Raw genomic sequence first — 25,026 nt, 5'->3', positions numbered from 1 at the left:
TCAGCACACCGAGAACTCTGATTATTGGTGATCTGCAGTATCACCAATAATACAGATGCTAAGCCTATATATGATTATGTGGTGATCTGCAGAATCACCAATAATACTAGTATAGCCTGACACTGGACAACACAAGAGGAACAGTGTTTAGTGTAACAGTAATACGGATGAGAGAGTTCACCCGAGGAGCGGGTGACTCAGACTATACTGCAGCCAGTGCTCACCTTATGAGTGGATGAGACAGACCGTGCTGCAGCCAAAGGCATATGAATACCACAACAATGAGTAGGAACACAATAATGCTGTACAGCTGACCACCTGTGGAGTAAGTGATTCAGACTGTACTGCAACCGGGTAGTGTTTGGTGCACAGTACAAGGAGGAACAATCCTAGAGATGCTGGACTAAGGATCCCCTAAAGAACAGGTGGTACAGACTGTATTGCAGCCTAGGAGTAGTTGATACAGTTGGTGCTGCAACCTAAGTGACACATGCAGTACTGCCGCCTAAGAGCGAGTGATACAGACAGTACTGCAGCCTATGAAGACCTGAAGGGCAGGTATCACAACCAAGCAGCAGAATCCTACACCTGAGAGGTTGGTGTAAGAAACTAGTTTCCCTCACCAGTGGCAGGGCCCACTGATGCGGGTAGCGAAGTCAGACAGACAGAGTTGGCAACGAGCGGACAGATACAGTACAGAAACGGAAGACTGTTTCAACGTCAAGGACAGGCAGGGTTGGCAAGGTGAATCAGATAGGATGAGGTATAGAATCGAAAAACGGAAGAATAGTCAGAGCAAGCAAAAGGTCATTAACAGATAAACAATGCAATAGTACTTTAAAGCTATCAACAGAATCTGACTAAGTGTGGATCCCCAGCTCCGGCCGGTTCTAGCACACTTTGGGATCTGACTAGGGTCTGAGCGCTAACACACTATAGCATTCACAACAGCAGACGCGGAGCTACTGACAGACCTGCTCTATATATAGTCAATACTCTACATAGCGCCGCCCCAGTCACTCAGCCAATCCGGATGCTAGCTGGAATCAGCTGACCGCATGATCAGCTGACTCCCCTCTTAGCTGCGTAAAGGTCCTGTCGCTCTGCTCGCGCGCGCGTAGCCCTTAACCTGTGAGCAATGTAAGGACCCTGAGCATGTACCCGCGTGGCAGAGGCCGCCGGTTGATACGCGGAGATAGCCGCCATGCCGCTTGACTCAGCTGCGGCATCTCCGCTATTCCTTACACCTGGTCTTCTATGTCAGAGGCAGTGCCCTTAACTAATACACTATTCAGTAACAGTAAGCATACTTTTCTAGTGTGTTTTTCCCAGAGACGCAAAGCACAATATAAACAAAAATGCTGTTGCTAATAGTTAGTGATGGGCGAACACCTGGATGTTCGGGTTCGGGAAAGTTCGCCGAACATGGCCGAGATGTTCGGCATGTTCGGGCCGAACCCCGAACTTTCCGAACATCCAGCTTTTGGGGGCCATATGGGGTCGCAGGCATAAGGGGGGAGCATGCCCCGATCGCGGGGGGGGGTCGGAAATTCCCCCCACCCCCTCCGCTAGCGCTCCCCCCTCTGCCCGCTTCCCCATTCAAAAGTTTAAGCAAAGTACCTGTAGTGGATGGCCTGGCAGTGGGCGGCACTGTGGAGTGAAGAGGAGGAGTCCGGAGAGTGACGAGTTGAGGGAGGCCGGGCAGCGGGCGTGAGGTCAGAGAAAGGGCGGAAGTACCACAAGGGTACTTCTGCTGAACCGCCCGCTGCCCGGCCTCCCTCAACTCGTCACTCTCCGGACTCCTCCTCCTCACTCCACAGTGCCGCCCACTGCCAGGCCATCCACTACAGGTACTTTGCTTAAACTTTTGAATGGGGAAGCGGGCAGAGGGGGGAGCGCTAGCGGAGGGGGTGGGGGGAATTTCCGAACCCCCCCGCGATCGGGACATGCTCCCCCCTTATGCCTGCGACCCCATAGGGGGGCAGTATTCGGCCGAACAGGGCCCTGTTCGGCCGAACAGGGGCCCTGTTCGGCCCTGTTCGGCGGCCATTAGAAGTTCGGGGCGAACCCGAACTTAAAAGGCCGAACACCATCAGGTGTTCGGCCGAACGCGAACATCACCCGAACAGGGTGATGTTCTGCAGAACCCGAACAGTGGCGAACACTGTTCGCCCAACACTACTAATAGTGCAAATAAGATTTTCTGTAATTTTCTGTAATTTGTGGAAATTCTAGAAGAATGTTGGATCAACACATTCTAGATTCCATGGCCTTTTAAAAGTTTACCTGAAGTGACATTTGACATGATGAGATAAACGTGGGTACATGTAGTACCGATTCTAGTAAGAACTTGCCTGTGTTTAATTTTGTATTATTATTATTATTAATTGCAAGGATTACCATAACAAAACTAGTGCTTTACCTATGCAAATGAGGCACTCTGATTACAATGGAATTCCTGAAAACTAAATAAAAGCCAATATACTTGTCTCTGACTGAACAAGCACTTCAGATAACAGGATAGTGCTGAAAAGACCAAAAGTTCATTATTTATTTATGTTTGATCTGAATGAACCAGATTTTATGTCACACTAACATGGCTGCATGTAAATCCTTAAAGAGACTCTGTAACCTCAAAAACATCCCCTGGGGAGTACTCACCTTGGGTGGGGGAAGCCTCCGGATCCTAATGAGGCTTCCCACGCCGTCCTTTGTCCCACGGGGGTCTCGCTGCAGCCCTCCGAGCAGCAGGCAACAGACCCGACTGTAAATTCAATATTTACCTTTGCTGGCTCCAGCGGGGGCGCTGTGGCTGCTTTCGGCTCCAAAGTACACGGAAATACCCAATCTCAGTCGGGTCCGCTCTACTGCGCAGGCGCCGGAAACTTGCGCCTTCGCAGTAGAGCAGACCCGACGGCGTTCGGGTATTTCCGCCTACTTCGGAGCCAACAGCCGTCAGAGCGCCTGCACAGGAGCCGGGAAGGTAAATATTGACATCGTCTTTCACGGAGGGCTGCAGCGAGACCCCTGAGGGACAAAGGACAGTGTGGGAAGCCTCATTAGGATCCGGAGGCTTCCCCCACCCGAGGTGAGTACCCCCCAGGGGACGTTTTGACGTTACAGATCCTCTTTAAATTCCAAATAAGAATCTGAGACCCTACATAAGTTTTATCATTCATAGTACAACACCTCTAAGTAATCATTTTACAAGTTTATTTTCAGTTCAGGTTTGTCTTAAATAGTTATTGTATAATAGCTTGTATATCAAGCTTTGAGGTTTTTTTTTTATATGAAAAGCAATATGTAATAATAGATCTTTATCCTTTCGCTTTCATCTGTCATAAAAGCCATTTATGCTGTGTGTGGCATCTCTTCTCTGAAGCACACAGACAAAGCTGCATAACTATGCGGCAACCCATATTATTTCCACTAAGCCACTTTGCTGGACATCTAAAATCATCTGTCAAGGACTTCAAATTCCCTTACTCTTGAAAAGTTTGCATCCATCCTTTGCTTTTTCGAAGGTTAAACAGCGACTGAAAGTGTAACAACCTGCTGAATTGTGCAGCCCTTAACAGAGCAGTCAAAATGATTCATAGAAGATCTTATGCGTTCTACAACCCAAGTATCAGATAAGACATTTGTTTAAACCATAATATTATTCCAGCAGCATCTTTATTTTCTTGCATCATACGAGAGTCAGCCTAGCAAAGTTCATCATCTTGATGATGGAATAGCAATATAACTGTGATAGAATGTACAATATCACAGCTGAGAAGCTATCATAGGTGTTGCTTTCAGATAAGCATATAATTAATATGAATAGTTGCAATAATAGACGCCCGGGGATGGTTTTATTGACCTCTGAAGGTTTTACTGTGATTGGTGGATGTTATCAGAGACAAGAACCCATGACCTTGAATCCTCTGCTTGCTAGTTACTTTGTACATGGTTTTTGTTCTCTGGTGACTAGATATTAGCTACCGGCTATTGGAAGAGCTGTTGTCAAGAGCTTAGGCTACGTTATTGCAAGAAATGATTAAGTTGAGAGGAAGAACTCTGCAGTGTAAAAAGGTAATGAAGAAATACAATAATATGTGAACTCTCATAGGCCCTTATTTGGACCATAATCTATTTTTTTTTTTGGCAAATACCCCCTTTTTTTAGTTAGCTGAGATACTATTAGGCATTCTCTGTAACAGCAGGAACACAATGTAATGCATTGCAATGGTAAGTTATACTCAACATACAGTGAAGCATACACCCAATGAAGTATTCTTCACTGTAACCATTAGTGCACTTACATATTTAAAGGTAACACACTGCATGTAGTGCATTATCGACCCATCAGCCTGTTATGCTGCAATGCACCCGCCGCACTGCGAACACCACATAGGTGGTGTATTGCAGAGCAGCCACGTTGCAAAGTGGCCATTACACCGCACGGAATCTAAATGCACAGATTTAATTCTGACAAGCCAGTCCGGAGAGTCAGAGAGTGCAGAAAAATACCACAATCTGTATACCAAAAGTGAAAATATTGATATATTTTATTACTGGTATTTTACTATAGACTTATCCAGGTTCCCTATTCTAACATTAACCCCTTCTCCTAATGCCTACCATAAACCCCTCCTCCTAATGCCTAGCACTAACTCCCCTCATAATGCCGAACACTAACCTCCCTCCTAATGCCTTATATTAACCTCCCTTCCTAATGCCTAATGCTGGGAATACACAGTTCGTTTCTGCCGTGCGTTTTTCCTCTTGATCGTTTTTGCCGCTCGATTCTGCAGTTGTTTCTCTTATCTTCCGCTCATTTTTCTTATCTTTTTCCATTACTTCTTTCAGAAATCGAGCGGCGATAGAATCGAAAGGGAGATCGGACCTGTCGGAAATTATCTATCGGACCATCTAATCACCTAAAAAACAAACCGTGTATTCCCAGCATTACACTATCCCACCCCTCCTAATGCCTAACACTATCCCACCTCTCCATGGGCTTGATTCACTATGCAGTGCTAACCTACTTAGCACGTCTAAAGTCTTTAGGCGCACTAACTGGGGTGCTAAGTAGGTTAGCACCGGTTTTCTCAATCAGATCGCGCGCTAAGTCCTATGCGCACGCTAAGTCCCATAGGCTTTAACGTGCACATCGCGCGGAGCGCCCTGCGCTCTGTGCAGTGCGCGCGTAAAGTTTTACGCACATAAAGTTTTGCACGCGTAAAGTTTTGCGTGCGAAAAGCTCGTTTAGACATGCTAACGGGGTTTTCACAGGCGTGTTAATAGTTAGCACTGCTTTGTGAATCAAGCCCCTAATGCCTAAGACTATCTTACAACTCCTAATGCCTAACACTAACCTTCCTCCTAATACCTAAAGCCCCATACACATGCTCAACAGTGGTCTTTTATGGAGTACAATTATCAAACAACTTTTGTTGTGAAACAAGTTGAAACAACCAAAAAAAAAGTTGTTTTGCTATTGTTCAAACAACTGATAAGACTTATAAGACGTCAATCCAACAGTTGGATTGATGGCTTTATCAGTCGTATTATTTGTTTGAACAATAGCAAACAACTTTTCTTGGTTGTTTCACAACAAAAGTTGATAAGAGACCGCTGTTAAAGGATGTGTATGGGGCTTAACACTAACCCCCCCCCCCCCCTAATACCTTACACCAACTCTCCTTCTATTGCCAACACCCCCCCCCCCCCCCCAGCTATCAATATATTAGACAATTGGCTGTTCAATGCAGAACTTCTTTTAGAGTTATTAGAACTTTAGCCATTTGGCTATCAATAGCCAATTAGCTATTATTGCCTGAAAACATTAGCAGATATACTAGCCAAATGGCTAGTATAGCTTCTAGCTGATTAGTTACTGATATCACTGAATCACTGCCTCAACACACCATATCTCAAGAATTTAGCATTGTAGTCTATTACATGTTTTCTGTCTCTATATTTATCTATCTGGTCTTTCCTTTTTTTTTTTTTTTTTTTTATGGAAGTGGTTTATAAGTTTGATTAGCAGCTGATATGTAGAAAATGTGTAATACTCAAGTTGATTCTCCGGAACATCTATTTTATCAATAAAGCAAGACTGAAGAGTGGCGTATACGCTGGGGGCGGAAATGTGATAGCGTAATAAACAGAATTAGGAGGACACATTAATCAAACTCCGTTTACACTCTATAAATCAAAGGCAAGATATGCTTTAGCCAGCACTATTGACATCCAGCATCTTTTATTATGGAGAGGAAAGTCTCTAACATATTTTGTGTGGAGATGCTATTCATTCACAGAGCAGACCTTGGATCTCATCACTGAATGAATCATGAGTGGGATCAAAACTGATCCCAGCCACCCCTGTCTGTTTTCTTAAAGGTTGTCGGGGAAAATTGCATTCAGCGGATAGCTTTGATTGATAAAAAAGACTTTGTGAATTAATCTCTTCCGAGCTGTTGTGCTGTTTATTTTTGTTTTTCTGAAAAATGGACTTAATGGCAAAGTGCACTGAGTGCAGTTATTATGACTTTTATAGTGTATGTTTTTTTGTTGTTGTTATTTCATAAATTTTAATTTCAGGAAAATCGAATGGTTTCACATAACTAAAATATTGTAGTGGCTTACTACCCCTGGGGAGTGCAAATATATGAGTTAGCATAAAAGATATATAAAAAATAATCTATAACCTAAAAAGCTTTAAAAAAGTAATAATTTAAGTAAACCTAACAAGGTTTTGAGCTATTCGGATACAAGGTTTCCAATTAAATTCGAGTTGTGTTCCAATATAGGATCTTTTTCAGACACCCATTCTATTACTGGCTCTGATTCTGAAAACAAACCTTATGTACATTTAGATATAAGTTGTGCTTCAAGAAGGCAAAATTACATTTAGCATTGCATTTTAATAGAACACTTTTTGGTCTCTTTTAGTCCTTATATTTAGTTGTTCTGGGTCACCTCAAGCTGTCTGGGTATCCCTTAGTACTGGTCCAAGCTCTATCCTATAGAGCCATATCAATCCATGTCATGCACTAATGAGGACCTGAAAGTCCGAAATGTAGTAGCTATAGGTTTCTCATTTAAAGCTGAATTATCACTTGTAGTTACACCCTTGAGCAGCAGCACGCCACCCAACACCCTTTTTGGAAGAGCATAGTTTGCAGATATGCAATGCAAAGATGGAGACACCGAAAGCCCAATATAGTGTAGTATTTACTGGTAGAAGGATATGTAAGGTAAGTATGCAGATATATTCACAATGGTTACCATCCAGGTAATAACTATATCAGCAGGTGGGGAAATTAGACCTGTCCCCACTCAGGATTAGGAAGTAGCTCTCTGTAGATAGGAAATACGGGCAACACCGCTCCACCAAGGGTGGACACAGGAACTGTATATGCAGACAGAGGCGCCAAAAGAATAAAATGTACTAAAAATGTTAAAATGAGAGGAAGCAGAGATGGACTTACCTCCTCCAAGCAGACACACAAAGAGGCTGTTGTATATATTCAAAACAACAAGGATGTATTTGTTTACTCCAAACAGTGCATGTACTCATACAGGTCTGGCGCAAAGTTCAGCGTGCTGAGCTGAGGTGCTAAGTTTTGCACCAGACCTGTATGAGTACATGCTCCATTTTGTATTGCCTTATGAAGCAAAGGATGCCTGCAAAATGCGTTGCACTTACACTGTTTGGAGTATACAAATAAAGCCTTGTTGTTTTGAATATATACAACAGTCTCTTTGTGTGTCTGCTTGGAGGAGGTAAGTCCACCTCTACCTCCCCTTATTTTAACATTTGTAGTACATTTTATTATTTTGGCGCCTCTGCATACACAGACATGTAATGAATAAATTTAGATTGTACATATTGTACAATGGTTTCAGCGTATAAATGTGTATACAGTTCTTGCCTGCTGTCCCTGTTTCTTATTTTGTTTGTAAGAGTTAATAGACCAGTGATGTCAATGCCACTCTTTGCTTCAGTATGATAGGATATGGGGCTGAGAAACCTATCTCACTGTAGTTACGAAAAAGGTAGGGAAAAAAGTTTAGTAGGCAATTTACTTATGTTCAGGAACTCAAAAAAACATAAAGAACAGGAGTGATGGGCAGTAAGAGAGTATAATCTGCAAACCTAGATTTTTAAACTTTAGGCACTGCAATAATTGCATTAAAAAAAACACAGGTCTGAACTTTGTTTTTAATAATTTAAAAAAGATAAAATGGTTTGTTTTATATTAGCATAAGTTATGCCATGCTGTACATGTGAATTAACCATTTTCATTTTAACTTTAGGAAACCACAGCCAGATCTCAAGAGTACCCGTGTCAATCAAGGTTCTTGATGTTAACGACAATGCCCCTGAATTTGCCACAGAGTATGAAGCTTTTCTGTGTGAGAACGGCAAACCTGGACAGGTAAGGCTGACAATACATTTTAGTTTTCCTTTTAAAATAAACATAATATAATAGAGCTTAGAGAGTACTTCCAGGGAATATGATAGAGCCTGTTATGTAAGACTCTGACTTAATGCTGGCTGTGTAATGGCTAAGGGCTCTGCTTCTGACACAGGCAACCAAGGTTCAAATCTCGGCTCTGCCTGTTCAGTAAGCCAGCATCTATTCAGTAGGATACCTTAGGCAAGTCTCCCTAACACTGCTACTGCCTATAGAGCGTGTCCTAGTGGCTGCAGCTCTGGCGCTTTAAGTCCACCAGGAGAAAAGCGTGACATAAATGTTATTTGTCTTGTCTTAATGCTGCCAGGATTGGGGGAGGGGGTTGGGGCAGATCTCGGGGGTTAATAATTCACCTGTTCTCTCGTAATTAATCAATAACAGAAACACTGCCCCCCTCTTTAGAAAAACCACCATGGTGTCTTCTAAAGCTATGGCCACCCCACCTGCATTGCTGGGGAGAAAAGGGGGGGGGGGATTACTTGTGTGCCAAGTTGGACGGCCCTGCAGCGAGGCCTTAAAGCTGCAGTGGTCAATTAAGTGAGAAATGGCATGGTCTTTCGGGGGGTTTAACACTGCGCTCCTCTAGTGGTTAAGCTGTACACGCTAGATGGTTCTAGTGGTATTTGTCACCCACAATAGGTGGTATTTACATGCTATAATAATGTGGGGGTTACCAAACATAAGTTGTTTGCTGTAAAGCCATTACATTACCGTTCATTTCATGGCACAGCTATTTTTGTAGAGAAGACAAATGGAGTTTTGTTTCTTTTTGCCTCACCCTCTCTGGTTCTCCCCCTCAGTTTCCAAAGGCAATCTATTATATGGAGAGAACAGGATCATCATTTCCCACATTGCAAGAAGCCACTTACTGGACTGGTCTAGAATCGTAAAAGTTAGAATTACCATTAGTTACCATGCAGGCCCTGAGTTGGGTAAAGCAGTTGTTACTGCTTGTATTAGACAACAGAACCTACTGATGTCTTGGTGGCTGGCACAGTTTTCAGGGTAGCAGGAAAAAAGGGCACCCGCTTAGGGTGGACAAAAAGGGCGCCGCCATAGACTCTAATGCAACGATCATTCATATGGCAAAAAAAGCAGAAAAAAAGGGCACCGCGATAAATATCATTAACAACATTAGAACATTACAGTTTTTGAAGTATGTTATAGTTATAAGAAGCTTGCAACATTATAGTTTTTGTCATATTATTTTGTTTGTATGTACAGATTTTACGTTTTTCAAAGATATTATCGTTTCTATGTGTAAAAGAGTGTTTCTGCAGAGGGAGTGGTTAGGGTTAGGCACCACCAGAGGGAGTAGTTAGCGTTAAGCACCACCCGGGCGGCGGTAAGTTTTAGGCAACACTGGGAGGGGTGGTTAGGGTTAGGCACCACCAGGGGAGTGGTTAGTTTTAGGCACCATCAGAGGAGGGTTCTGTGTAAGAGTACGGTTGGGTTAAGCTGTATTGTTGAATTACGTAACGATTTTTAACTTTAATATCTTTTCCTTTATTATTTCCTGTCTGTTTTTACAACAGTATTTATTGTTAACCAAGTCTGACAGTGATGTTTATCGTTATCAGATTTCGTTATCCACCAGCACCATTTCATTATCCAGCCGGGCCCTTTTTTCACTGCGCCCTTTTTTCATGCACGCGTTTTCAGGCCCAGGGATATAGGTAAAGTGGTATGCGAGCACAGCCATGTGATCAGATATTAAATGCTGTAATAATTCCCTAGAAAACCTTTTTAAATATCCTATTCAGCTGATCTGATGGCAGCTTCTCGTCTAACAGATCGCTTGTAAAGTGAATTTAAGCTATTTGCTGTGGATCTCTATGTAACAGCCCATCACACTGTACACATGTACACACTTCCAGCACACCTGTCCTGTAGCACTGACAATCAGCACATTCATCGTGACAGCAGATAGATAGACAGATGACAGACTCTCTGAGATTTCTGCTCGCTTGACCTTTTAAGTTTTATCAGAGATATCATTAAACCTTTAAACACACGAAGCTCCGTGACAGGAGAGATGCTGTGAGCATAGAAAAAAAGATGCTTTTAGGAATCCTGTAGAGACTCTCATGTCCTTCTTTTACTATCTAGCAAAGCTGTAGATGACATTTAAGGAGCCTTGACTGGTTCCTGCCAGTTATTTCCTCCATTCCGAGGACTCATCGTGCTCTTCATTGAAATTCAGTGAAGGAGAGAAACATTCCATGTTAACTACTATCAAATAGAATTTGCCAGGAGAAAAATCAATGGATTCTTAGGTAGAGATGATGCTTTTAAAGGCCATAGAATGTTTCATATATGAGCTTTCAGGATCACATACCTCGCACAGAGAACATGAGTGCTTCTAAAAGCTTATTTAACTTGTACTGGTTGGACTAATGACATTTATATATAATAGAGGTTATTTTCTAAAACTAGGCATAGGCTTTAGCGGGGTGGTTAGACATTTGAGACTGAATGGACTGACCTCAGAATGTACTGTTTCCTGTCCCTCCTGTAATCTTAAGTCCTAAAGTAATCCGGGGATTCATGTTGATGTTACAGAATGGGGAGTGGAGTGGAGATGGAGAGGTGGGATAAGGCCTCTTTCACAGTGGGACGTTAAAGTTGCACGTTATAAAAAATTATAACGCAGACTAACGCACAGCAATACAAAGTCTGTACGACATTCACAGTGCACACGTTGCGTTGTGTGTAACGTGTAGCAATATTTAGAAAGTGCTGCATGCTGTGCGTTTAGCAATACATTTGCTGTATTATGTGTGTTGCACATGCTCAGTAATGTTTTGTTTTTTTTAAATGTAACGCATGCGCCGTTTTCGTTCCATCACTGTGCGACAAAAACTGCTCACCAAGAGACACAACGCAGTGCAAAATAATGTCCAATTTCATGGCCTACATGAGCTGCATTAGGGGCACGTTGTGCGACTTTAACGTCGCATCAAACGCAACGTCCCACTGTGAAAGAGGCCTAAGTGGTCACTAACTGCAATTAGTGTAGAGCGAACTTCCGGTTGTGTGGTTTGTGTGAGCAAACAAGGAACATGCGTGCGCGCTTTTTCAAATGGACATGTTTGCAAACAGGAAATCTCGATTAACCTCAATGTGAATGCATGCACATTCAACCTCCATCCTAATTGGCCATTCCAGCCCAGATGACCTTCTTTAAAAGGTGATGCTGAGCATTATGGGGGAAAAAAGTTTTTTGTAAGCAAAAGCAGCCAAATGTTTGAGTTGGCCAGGAGATGCAAATGTGAAATTCCTAAAACAATGACACAGCTAGCTCTTGATTTAAACCTTAACACTAGTGAACTTGCTTTTTTTTATTATTATTGTTTTTTTGCATAAGTTTTTGCAAACTTAACTTTTCATATACAGTAGTGTTGGGCGAACAGTGTTCGCCACTGTTCGGGTTCTGCAGAACATCACCCTGTTCGGGTGATGTTCGAGTTCGGCCGAACACCTCATGGTGTTCGGCCTTTTAAGTTCGGGTTCGCCCCGAACTTCTGTATGCCCCCGAACAGGGCCGAACAGGGCCCCTGTTCGGGCGAACAGGGCCCTGTTCGGCCGAACAGGCCGCAATACGGCCCCCCTATGGGGTCGCAGGCATAAGGGGGGAGCATGCCCCGATCGCGGGGGGGGGGGGGGCGGAAATTCCCCCCACCCCCTCCGCTAGCGCTCCCCCCTCTGCCCGCTTCCCCATTCAAAAGTTTCAAGAAGTACCTGTATAGCGGATGGCCTGGCAGTGGGCGGCACTGTGGAGTGAGGAGGAGGAGGAGTCCGGAGAGTGACGAGTTGAGGGAGGCCGGGCAGCGGGCGTGAGGTCAGAGAAAGGGCGGAAGTTCCGCCCTTTCTCTGACCTCACGCCCGCTGCCCGGCCTCCCTCAACTCGTCACTCTCCGGACTCCTCCTCCTCCTCACTCCACAGTGCCGCCCACTGCCAGGCCATCCGCTATACGTGTACTTCTTGAAACTTTTGAATGGGGAAGCGGGCAGAGGGGGGAGCGCTAGCGGAGGGGGTGGGGGGAATTTCCGACCCCCCCCGCGATCGGGGCATGCTCCCCCCTTATGCCTGCGACCCCATAGGGCCCCCAAAATAGGGATGTTCGGGAAGTTCGGGGTTCGGCCCGAACATGCCGAACATCTCGGCCATGTTCGGCGAACTTTCCCGAACCCGAACATCCAGGTGTTCGCCCATCACTAATATACAGTAGCAATTCCAAAATAAGTTGAAAAAATATTGTTTGGTGTGGAGAAAGGGCCATTTACACACACTTACACAATGAGGTTGATTCATAAAGTATTAATGCATTTAGTAATGCAGAAAACAGCTGACTTTACTGAGAGCGTAGGAAATTTCAATTCATAAAGGCTGTTGTAACCCGATTTATCCCTTAGCACTCGGCCCCGGCTGAGGGGAATCCACCAGACACTGACTCAGATGCGAATTTCAAGGTTTTATTTGTGACCTAACAGTGGTCAATGGGTAACTTTTCTCAACCAGTAACACTTACAACAACAATATACACTTCCCTTGCACATCATAGGTCAAAAATTTCAATCTTCTCCTCTTCACAGCCGGTGCAACGGTAAAATCTGCAGAATAAAAAGGTTAAGTTACACAGAAACTTTTAAATAAATTGAGCTACAACAGATCTTCTTGTACAATCATCAATCACTTTACAGTGCAACACCTTTTATAACAGTACCATTCACTGAGGTATAGGGGCTTGGGTAGGAACAGGTCTACTGAGCAATTCAGTTCCTATACAGCCTCAGTCTCTTGTAGCCAAGGCCAAGATATATTGCTCAGCAAAACCTTAGGGAACGCGTGACTCTCTTTACTATGGTACTTAAGCAATTTCCAGAGTTTGTTGGTTGGCAATTTGGCATCCAAAAGAATGTTCACTTTACTCAGAAGATTTTTCAGGCTTTTACTCTATATACTGCAATACTCCAACTACTGTATCTCTTAGGCACCACTTGTTTGGATAGGGACTTCCCAAAATAATAAATACAGAAAAAGAAAGAATCAAATAATTAAAAGGGTTAGAGTAATAAAAATAAAACACAATAAAAGCACAAAATTGACCAATGCACCCAGCTATACCATCAATATCTCACTCCTTCAATAAAACTATTTTGTTATGCTATTTGAACTTTATGCTGAATAAGCTCTATTTTTTATGTGTTGCATAACTTATATCTCCACTCTGTTGACTCTTTATCTCCACAGCTTTTGCTCTCTTTATCTCTCTCAGGCCATGCACTCCAGCAACACAAAATAACACTTTAGTTCACTTCTTAAATCAGGCATTTAGTAAACACTGCAGAACAAATCAACTGATGAACTGATGATTTATTAACTGAGCAGACTGACAGGAAAAATGTCTCTGAGTCAGGATCACTGCGAGCAGTTTACTGTATTAGTTCTGAGGGGGCTATAAGAGGCTGATCACTTTCCTGATGACAAGAAGGCACTCACACTTAATGTACTTAGTTACAGTCTCTGTTATCTGGCAGGGCAGCACTATCTTGCATTAATAAACTGATTATCATCGCAATGTCACTGTCTCTTTAAGGCTCTATCAGACAGGCAGACCTTAGTCACATCACCTTCAGCAGAATATGCCCTTCAGTAACTTGTGTTAACTGTCTCTATCTTCAGAAAACCTCCACTGAACGCTGGCCCTTTCTGAACGCACTTATGGCTTATGCTGGCCTATACTCATCTGGCCTGACAGAATCTCTTTCTCTCTGGGCTAGCTCAGATATTGCCTGATGTCACTTCAGCCTGGTCTCCAGTAACTGCTTGGCTCTGTCACCGCTGCCCTCCTCTCTCTGCCGGTGATCTTCATGCGGCCGCCAGGTCCCCGCTTTACCTAATGGGGTTACTTCTGCGGCTGCTCTCTCTCTAGCCTCCTTCCTCCCTCACCGCCACCTCCTGACAGACTGAAGAGCGCTGATGGAAACTGGTTTAAACCAGTTCCCTCAGGCTGTGTCTCGCGCGCTCTGCCTCTCTGCGCCTGCGCTTTGCTCTGTGCCTGGCCACGCAGAACTTCCAGAAGGTTCCACTGCTTTGTACGCATGGTTGCTTTAGCAACCCGTCTATGCAACCATACGGCCGCTTGGGCCTATCTATGCGCCATTTTCATTCCGCCATGCTAATTTCTAAGGCGAATTTTAGCCTTAGATGCCAAGTTTACCTCACACATGTAAATACATCTACACAGTACATTACCCTCTTTTAGAGGGTTACACTGTTACCGCATGAAAAGCTGAAATTACCAAGCAGTGAGCTAAATTACTAACTTGTGCGGTAAACTCAACACATGTCAGTAATTGTCAATTCATAAAGCCTACAACATGCGGTAAAGCCACAAAACAATAGACACAAAACAATACCGTCTGCTTTGAAGTGGTGAAAAGAGTTCAGAGTCTGTGTGAGGAGACTGTGCTGGGAGCTGTGACTCACAAGCAGAAGCAGTGACAACTGTGACTGACAGGAGCAGGGAGCCAATAGAAACAGCCCCGGTCTTCTGCAAGTCTAGATGATGGAATCTAATAAGACCTGCAACCTTCTCAGGCGGGACAAACTTTGAACTCCCCCAGGCAGCAGAGCGAGATTGTAACAAAACAGGCTTTCCCTGAATATCATAGGCTGTTTGGCTGTTTAAGCTCTTGGGTTCCTATTTGAAGATGTGTAGGAGCTAGTGGGGAAAACCACCTAAGCATGGCATGTGTAAAGTTTCTTGGAAGTTAATCTAAGCTGTGGCAATTAAATAGAATGTTAAGAAAGACTTATAGACAGATTCAGAGCAAGCAGAGGCAGTATAACAAAAAGTACATCTAAAATGATATCTGGGATGCTTGTTACTATTATAATGCCCTCACTGCACAGAACAGCTTGTAACAACACAGAGACACTCCATTCTCTTCTGGTGTTACAAACAGGTTTTTGACAAGGGGTTTTGGTAATTTACCAAACTTCTACTGCACCTGTGAACATTTTTATGATTAACCACTTGCCGACCGCACGCTTATACCGTGCGTCGGCAAAGTGGCAGCTGCAGGACCAGCGACGCAGTACTGCGTCGCCAGCTGCAGGCTGATTAATTAGGAAGCAGCCACTCGCACGAGCGGCTGCTTCCTGTCAAATCACGGCGGGGGGCTCCGTGAATAGCCTGCGGGCCGCCGATGGCGGCTCGCAGGCTAAATGTAAACACAAGCGGAAATAATCCGCTTTGTTTACATTGTACAGCGCTGCTGCGCAGCAGCGCCGTAAGGCAGATCGGCGATCCCCGGCCAATCAGCGGCCGGGGATCGCCGCCATGTGACAGGGGACGTCCCGTCACTGGCTGCACAGGACGGATAGCGTCCTGTGCAGCCTCGATCGCCGGGGGGGGCCAGGTAGGAGAGGGAGGGGGAGGATTTCGCCACGGAGGGGGGCTTTGAGGTGCCCCCCCCGCAACACCCAGGCAGGCAGGAGACATCAGACCCCCCCCTGCACATCATCCCCATAGGGGGGAAAAAAGGGGGGCAATCTGATCTCTCTGCCTGCACGCTGATCTGTGCTGGGGGCTGCACAGCCCACCCAGCACAGATCACTCAAAACAGCACTGGTCCTTAAGGGGGGGGGGGGGTAAAGGGTGGGTCATCAAGTGGTTAAGCACACAAAAGTCTAAAATACGGAATGCGGTATTTTCCGGACCAGATTTCTTTTTTTTACATAGTCTTTTATGAATCGACCCTACTCAACCTTATCCAAATAAGTTTTCTCTTAGGAGATAATGTTTCATTTGATCTAAAAAATAAACCTTTCAGCACTTAGCAATTGAAAATGTACTAAAAAGTAGGTAAAAAAAAAGTTATATTGGACTTATTTTAGGTACTTTTTAGCATGCAGAGGACTTTAATGGTATTTTGTTGATAAGGTTTGAAAATATTTTTTTTTTTATTTACAAAACTTATCTTATGAACTACCATACTATTAGTTTTTTTGCTTCTTCTATAATGCACCTTTTAAGCACCTACGCAAAAAGAACTAACAATTAGGCAAGACAGTAAATAATGATTTAGAAACAAATTATTTGAAGTATTTTTTTCTTTCTTGAAAAGTGCTGATGATATTTAATGAAGTGAAAAATAAGTAATGTAACATGAACCCTGGGAATTTATGTGGTGCAAGGTGGAAAAATCAAGCACACAAGCCTAGGTATAATCTCAAAGGGTGACTGCTGCTTAACGTACAAATGTTCAAAAAGTAAAGAGTTCAGTGGCTGCAGGACACATCCAACTTTTGTTTAATAATCTATGCTAAAATCTACAATATTGCAAGGTACACACTCACTAAGCCTGGGGGAGATACAGGCAGTGGCGTAGCTTTGGAGCTATGGGCCCCGGTGTAAGTTTTACATGGGGCCCCTCCCAGCACTCTATGTATAACACTTGATACGGTGCAACAAAACCTGCCTTGGTCATACATAGTATTAGAGGTGCAAGAATCGGATGGGGAACAGTTTGTTAATGATTACTACGATTCAAAGCATCTATAGAGGTGATTATTACCACCACAGGACCAATAAACAGCTAATGCTTTGGTTGAGGAAGGGCCCCATGGGGCCCCTCTGGCCCAAGGGCCCCGATGCGGTCGCTACCTCTGCAACCCCTATTGCTACGCCCCTGGATACAGGTCATGTGAAGAGAAGTGAGCCTTGGGAATTTCTAGCTGTGTCATTGGTTACTCTGCATCACATGATGCACACAACCCCAACATGTCTAGTGTGTTTCAGCCTACTTCCTAGCTGGCTATCACCTTACGCAAGGCAATTTTCACTCTTTCCTGAATGAACTGAAGACTGCACAGAGAAATCTTACACAGAGGAGTTAAATAAAAAAAAAAACATTTTCACAGTCCACAATATAATATCCCAACGATGTTATTTCACCAATAACAAGGTCAACGGGGATTTGATTCATGTTTTTCTTTCATAGATTTACATACTGGTTACATTCATTTTCATTCCATTCATACATCAGGAGTAGGAGTAATGGGAACATGCTGTAATCATCAGCCAATAATAAAGAAACATTTCATATTTAGTGTTCAATCACAGGTCCTTCTACTGAATACTTTGTAAGGTCTTTTTAACCTAGTTCGTCAACCAATTTATGTATTTCTTTCTCCCTGTGGTTAAAATACTTTAAAACCCACGGACATCTTCCATCAACAAACTAATTTTGAGCGATGATACATTTTTTATGAAGCAAGTGGGTCGTAGTGCCTTTTAGCATGCTGACGTAATGGGGTTTTATTGTTGAGTTACAGAGCTCTCAAAACACCCCTAGGCTTATATTGCATGTGGTCTACCTACAACACAAAGCAGTGAACCTATGGGACTTAGAAAGGGCTGTAATTCATTGACAAAGGTCTAATGCATATCCGCTAAAAGGTATCTGCTTGACCGATGCAAGGAACCACACGGCAGTTCTGTGTGTGCTTTTACAAGCCTGGCTTCTTTTCCGAGAGCAAAATAAACATCAGCTTTGTTGAAAATGATAGAAAAACATAAAGAATTAGTCCAAGTAAATGTAAAAGTTTCATTTAACATCATTCAGTTGCTTTTTTCATAACTGAGCAATGTCTCTGTAGTTCCTTTAAATCTCTGTCATCTTCCATGCACATTCCACACAACATGTATAAGTATCTGTATTGACATATGAAATGCAACAAGAAAAGGGAAGTATGAGTATTTGCCAGAAATATGTGCAGTACTTTCTATCATCATAAATAAGATCTGTGTACAAAATCAGTTTGTCCTGCATTGCTATGCTAAAGCATGTTACATTACTTACTTAACCTTCTTGCCGGTTATCCCAAGCTCAGCTCGGGGTAACCTGCGCAGAAGGATTTCTCTGGCCCCGCTGGGCCAATTTTCACAATTGTTTTTACTGCATGCAGCTAGCACTTTGCTAGCTGCGTGCATATCCCAATCACCGCCGCTCGCCGCCGATTCGCTACTACCCGCCACGCCACCCCCCTCCAGACCCCTTGCGCAGCCTGGCCAATCAGTGCCAGGCAGCGCTTAGGAGTGGATCGGGATTCCCTCTGATGTCCCGACGTCCATGACGTTGGTGACGTCATCCCGCCCCGTTGCCATGGCGACGGGGGAAGCCCTACAGGAAATCCCGTTCTGAACGGGATTTCCTGCTTGCAAAGATCGCCGGCGGCAATCGAACTAGGTAGGGGGATGCCGTTTGTCAGCGGCTATCATGTAGCGAGCCCTGGGCTCGCTACATGATTAAAACATTTTTTTTTAAAGTGCTGCGCCACCCCTTTGCCATCAGAATTGGAACGGCAAGGGGGTTAATGTGCATTACCATAGCAATGTTCACATTACCCATGTACCACGGTTTGCACTAATTGCACAATGTGTGGTACTCTGCTGCCATTAGTACCGGTAATATTGCTGTATCCCGTCTATGCATAGCAAGTCTACTGGTGGTTCGTGCATTAGGCCCACAGAGGAACTTAAGCGAAAAGGGAAAACAAAAGAAATCAATACATTGCAAAGTGAGAAGTTAAAAAATACAATACAAGACATTTTTGGTATTTGCCAAGTAATGTGTTCATATTGTTTGATCCAAAATCATCAGCCTACAGATAATCATCTTTACGAGCAGACATGAAAAAATCAGACAGCACTGCCATTATCTATAACTACACCCCTAGCAATGCAACAGACTAAACGGTTGTTTTTCTATACATATATATATATATACATATATATATACATATGCACAGAGGGAGATACTGGTTGCTTGGCAGTTGGAAACAGCTGTTATTTCCCACAATGCAATAAGGCACACAGACAGGAAATTGTCAGGATCTAAGTTTTGACATCCCACTGTGGGAGGGGTTTCACCACAATATCTGCCATGCAGACCCCTTGATGATCTATTCAAGACATGTAAACATTTCTCATGGGAAAGGAGGTATCAGCTACTAATTGGGATGTCCAGTCCTTGGTTTCAGCTCCTCTTTGACCATGGTCCTTACAGTTTGCTGTCTGTGTTCCTTTTTTTCCAACTGCCAAGCAAGGAATAGCTCCCTCTGTGCATAGAACTCTCAGTAAACTAACATTCCCTACAGATCACCTGGCAGGACTAAAGCTGTGGCCGCCTGTGATATATTTTAGAATGTGAATCAAGGGAAGAAAGACATGTAAATATTTACCTAAGGGTCTAAACTTTTTAATTATCAATGTAAAGAAGAAATATTTCTATATTTTTTTTATTTTAAACTTGTAAATAGTGATAGATGCAAAAGAGAATTTATTTCCAAATAAAATGTTGTCGCCATACATTGTGATAGGGACATAATTTTAATGGTGTAATAACCGGGACATATGGGCAAATACAATACGTGAGTTTTAATTATGGAGGCATGTATTATTTTAAAACTATAATGGCTGAAAACTGAGAAAGAATTATTTTTTCCGTTTTTTTCTTATTCTTCCTGTTAAAATGCATTTACAGTAAAATTGCTCTTAGAAAAATGTACCCCCCAAAGAATGCCTAATTGGTGGCGGAAAAAACAAGATATAGATCATTGTGAGAAATAGTGATAAATTTATAGGCTAATGAATGGGAGGTGAACATTTCTCAAGTGAAAACGACGGAACGCGAATGTGTTAACCTCTTGCTGACCGCATAACGCCGACAGGCGTCTCTGTGGTGGCAGCCCCAGGACCACTTAACGCCGATCAGCGTAAGTTCCTGGGGGCGAGTATTGCAGGAGATTGCATGAATGACCGAGTGATCGTTGCCGGGAGACTGTCAGGCGGCAAAATTGCCTTCTAATAAACCTGTACAGCCCTGCGATCTAAGGCAGCACTGTACTGGGGACAGCCGTGTGACACGGCTGTCCCCTCCATTGGCTCAGTGGTAATCCGCTGTAATAGGCTGAAGCCTATTACAGCCGATCATGGTGATTGGCTGGTGAGGGGAGGGAGGGACGGGTACAAAAATAAACAAAAAAATAGTAAAATGTAATAGAAAAATAAATATTTACTAAAACAAACAAACACTGGGGGAGCGATCAGACACCACCAACAGAGAGGGGGTTTTAACTTGTGTGCTGTGTTGTGCGACCCTGCAGCGAGGCCTTAAAGCTGCAGTGGCCCTTTTGTGAAAAATGGCCTAGTCTTTAGGGGGGTTTAACACTGCAGTGTTCAAGTGGTTAAATTATACAGTAAGTACACTACCACAATAGTACCCTTTGGCATTTTACTTGTGGAAGTAAGTTTGATAAATTCAAGCTTTCACTGACTTTAAAATGTGTATCAAGTGTGAGGTCATGTTACCTCTTTGTTGTAATAATTTTGTGTTCATGTTTTGAAGCATTCCGACTAATTTAATTTTACTATGTTGACAGATTATCCAGACAGTTAGTGCTATAGACAAAGATGACCCAAGAAATGGACACTACTTTTTCTACAGTCTTCTCCCGGAAATGGCCAACAACCCAAATTTCACTATCAAAAACAATGCAGGTACCGTAATGTTTGTACATTTATCATGCAGACTGCTACAGTATTTTTTCTTTGAGGTGTTTATGAATTTATTTTATTATTATTTATATAGTGCTGACATCTTCTGCAGCACTGTACAGAGAAAATTGTCCTATCCCTTAACTGTCCCTCAGAAGGGCTCACTTTCTAATCCCTACTAGAGATGGCCCAAACCTCCGATTTTTGGTTCGCGAACCGGGTTCACAACCCTCCAGCGAAAGTTCGGTTTGCGCAAACCTTCGCGAACCGCAATAGACTTCAATGGGGAGGCGAACTTTGAAAAATAGAACAAAGTATGCTGGCCACAAAAGTGATGGAAAAGATGTTTCAAGGGTTCTAACACCTGGAGGGGGGCATGGCGGAGTGGGATACACACCAAAAGTCCCCAGGAAAAATCAGGATTGGACACAAAGCAGCGTTTTAAGGGCAGAAATCACATTGAATGCTAAATTGCAGGCCTAAAGTGCTTTAAAACATCTTGCATGTGTATACATCAATCAGGGAGTGTAATTAGTGTACTGCTTCACACTGACACACCAAACTAACTGTGTAACGCACCACAAACAGCTGTTTGTGTAGTGATGGCTGTGCTGGACTGGTGTGCACCATGGCGAGAGTGCAGGCGATAGCGGTTTTCAAGCCCATATGGTAGTAAGGTATAGGTAGGTGTCCCAGTAGTTAGCTAGGCATAGGTAGATGTCCCAGTAGTTAGCTAGGCATAGGTAGGTGTTCCCGTACAGGTAGGTGGGTGCCCCAGTAGTTAGCTAGGCATAGGTAGGTGTCCCAGTAGTTAGCTAGGCATAGGTAGGTGTTCCTGTATAGGTAGGTGGGTGCCCCAGTAGTTAGCTAGGCATAGGTAGGAGTTCCTGTATAGGTAGGTGCCCCAGTAGTTAGCTAAGCATAGGTAGGTGTTCCCGTATAGGTAGGTAGGTGCCCCAGTAGTTAGCTAGGCATAGGTAGGTGTCCCAGTATAGATAGTTAGACAGGGCCTGGCACAGTATAGTGATTACCAAGGTCCAGCTGCAACAGATAGGGCTGTATAATGCAGTGTCAGTGGGCAACACAACAAAAAAAATAGATCACAAGAACAAGATTAGCTCTCAAAAGCTGATGGGGTGCTATTTTACCAATAAGAATCAGCAAGGAGCAAGCTAACAAGCCTACAACAGCCTAACTAATATTTCCCTCTGAGAGAGTCTGCAGCATCTTTCCCTTCTCTTACTGTTGCAGGCACACGAGTGAGTAAAATGGCCGGCCATGCCTGCCTTTTATAAGGGGGGGGGGGGGGGTCCAGGAGGGAGTGTAGCCTGATTGGCTACAATGTGCCTGCTGACTGTGATGTAGAGGGTCAAAGTTGACCCTAATGGTGCATTATGGGGGCGAACCGAACTACCGCAAAAGTTTGCGGTTCTCCGCGAACGCGAACCACCGAAGTTCGCCGGGAACCATTCACCAGCGAACCATTCGGGCCATCTCTAATCCCTACCATAGTCATTTGTCTATGTCTGTATTGTGTAGTGTATGCATTGCAGTTTAGTGCTAATTTAGAAGGAAGCCAAGTAACTTATCTGTACGTTTTTTGGGATGTGCGAGGAAACCCACGCAGACACAAGGAAAACATACAAGCTCCATGCAGATAGTGCCCTGGCTGGGATCTGAACTGTGGACCCAGAGCTGCAAGGCAAGAGTGCTAACAATTACGCTACTATGCTGGCTATACACTAGTCAATCTTACCCATTTAGATATGGTAGATTTGATCACTTGACTTTGTGTAAACACACTCCTTTCAAATGGTATTAGAGGGAGAGATAATCATTTAGTTTCTGAATCAAGTATTAGATGTTAGAGACCCACAATACCAGGCCCACTGATTATATACTTCATGAATGGACAAGGAGGAAGTGAAAAATGCTGTTACATGTGGAAAAGGTGAACAATGTAGGTGGCCAAGGTCGTAAGAGTATTTGAGAAGACACCCCTTTTGGGGCTCCCAACTTCTCACCCTCCCTCCCTTTGATACAGGTGGATAAAGGCAAACTTATTGTGGGTGGGAAGAGTCATGGTAACCACACCCCTGCTGTATGTCCCCTTGACAGATGAGGCCTCTGGCGGTGTGGATTAGCAAGAATGGGGAGGAGGAAGAGAGTGTGATCATTAGGAGACCCATCAAAATGTTATAGGTGGGCTGCATGCTTTTTTAGTTACACCCCGAGGAAAGGTTTCAGAGAACCCGTATGGCAGAAAGGTTAACAGTGATGTGTCAAGACTTGGTCCTAGTTCCCTCAATGATACAGTAGCTTGTTGCTACTTTGTTACGCGTTTCTGTTTCTATAATACATTGAAAGAGCAAATTATAATATTGGCGGTGCTGACTTCATGCTATGATTACTTATAGTTACGCCTTGCTGCCTCTTTTACTACTTTCTTTCCACATACGAATTAAATAGTGTAATGTGACCTGCACTTTTTAGAAAGGGGCAAAACAAATCTCAACATATGACAAAATTGCGGGGATGACAGCATGAATTCACCACCTTGCCACCAGCCACTAAGTGCATTTGTCACTACATCTCCCAGACAAGCATAGGTACCGGTAACTATCATATATTTCAAAAGGTCACCTCAAAGTTTTAGAGCGCTGAAAGTATTGTCTAAAGTTCATTTTCTTCAATAGTAATAAGCTGGTAATTATATAGACAATTATCTAAAGTTCAGATTTTTCAAGACAAAAAGTCAAAGACTGGCTCTAACCCTAACATTAAGCTTTAAACAATTAGCTTTAATAATGCAGTCATGTTAATTGCCTTAATAGCAACGTTAGCACAATGCCAAGATTCCTGTGAGTGGAATTAAGGCATTTGAAATAAAAATCCATCTGTTATGTATAATTTACATTGGACATATTAACATTTACATGGGAAGTATTTCATATCTGATTACATTCTTTCTCTCCAGTCCCAGAAATAGTTTTTTTTAAAACTTAATGGCCTTAAAACTGTGTTACAGTGCTTAATATGCCTTTCATAATCAAATGCAAATGCGTTAACACTTGCAACATATATGGTAAGCAATTTATGTATCAGTGAGTTTCAAAGTATGGATTCTGCAATGTCCTTGGACTGCCGAGAAGAAATGTTTCAAAGCAGAACTAATGTAAAAGCAACCCCATCTATGGCAAAGTTTCAGTAATAATGTTCAATGTGACCCTGCAGTGGATCCTTGCATTTGAATTCAGTATTGTACCCTGCAAGAGAAGTGTTCAGTTAAAACACTGATGCTGTTTCTTATCCTGAGAAAAAATTCTTCTGTATTATCTAGCCATGTGAAAAAATCCTGCTGGTCACTCAAGCTTGGTTATACTGATTCCCACCTGATTTAACCTCAATTCCCCCCAATTGTTGGCATATGGGCCCATATGCAATTAACTTTTCTCTTTAGCTTTCTCCTAGATGATATTTTCATAACTAACTAATAAACAGGTTGATTTACTAACTATCTATACTAAAACTATACTATCTTTACTTACTATACTAAAATTAGCACACACATGCCACACGCAATCCTGTTACATAGCACATGCTCTTAAATTACATGTGATCCTTGTAATTGCCACGCAACACTTTTCACAATTGCAAAGTGCTGAAACGTTATTTTAAAGAAAAGGTGAAAATGGATCTTCTAGGAGAAAACTCAGGAAAAGAGTTAATTGCATATAGGACTTCGGAGAGAAGGCAGTATGAGTCATCAAAAGAGATGATTTGGTGAGTGATCCCACGGAAGTCCGTATAAGCAGCTAGAGATGAACGCACATATTTTATGGCATTTTTAATTGAAATTTCAAATTGAAAGCCGAAATTCAGAATTCGCTGAATTCTGGCAAGAAACTACCCAGAGTTATGTAAAAGTATGTTCAAGTATTTTTCATTTAGACAAAACAAATTAAAACAAAAAAGTGAAAAAATGAAAA

The 25,026-nt window shown here is 43.1% G+C and overlaps 1 protein-coding gene across 1 annotated transcript in view; it reads left to right on the top strand.

Annotated features, from left to right (window-relative positions):
* The window catches only part of CDH8 (cadherin 8), a 635,562-nt gene that overhangs the window by 552,978 nt on the left and 57,558 nt on the right, over window positions 1–25,026 (top strand). Inside the window, exons 9-10 of the mRNA XM_068259774.1 lie at window positions 8,308–8,429; window positions 20,923–21,040. Coding sequence (XP_068115875.1) covers window positions 8,308–8,429; window positions 20,923–21,040 — 240 coding nt within the window. The remainder of the gene's footprint in view (window positions 1–8,307; window positions 8,430–20,922; window positions 21,041–25,026) is intronic.

Source organism: Hyperolius riggenbachi, chromosome 11 (genome assembly GCF_040937935.1).
Source record: "Hyperolius riggenbachi isolate aHypRig1 chromosome 11, aHypRig1.pri, whole genome shotgun sequence".
NCBI classification, from domain to species: domain Eukaryota; kingdom Metazoa; phylum Chordata; class Amphibia; order Anura; family Hyperoliidae; genus Hyperolius; species Hyperolius riggenbachi.
This window is presented reverse-complemented; position numbering and strand designations above follow the sequence as displayed.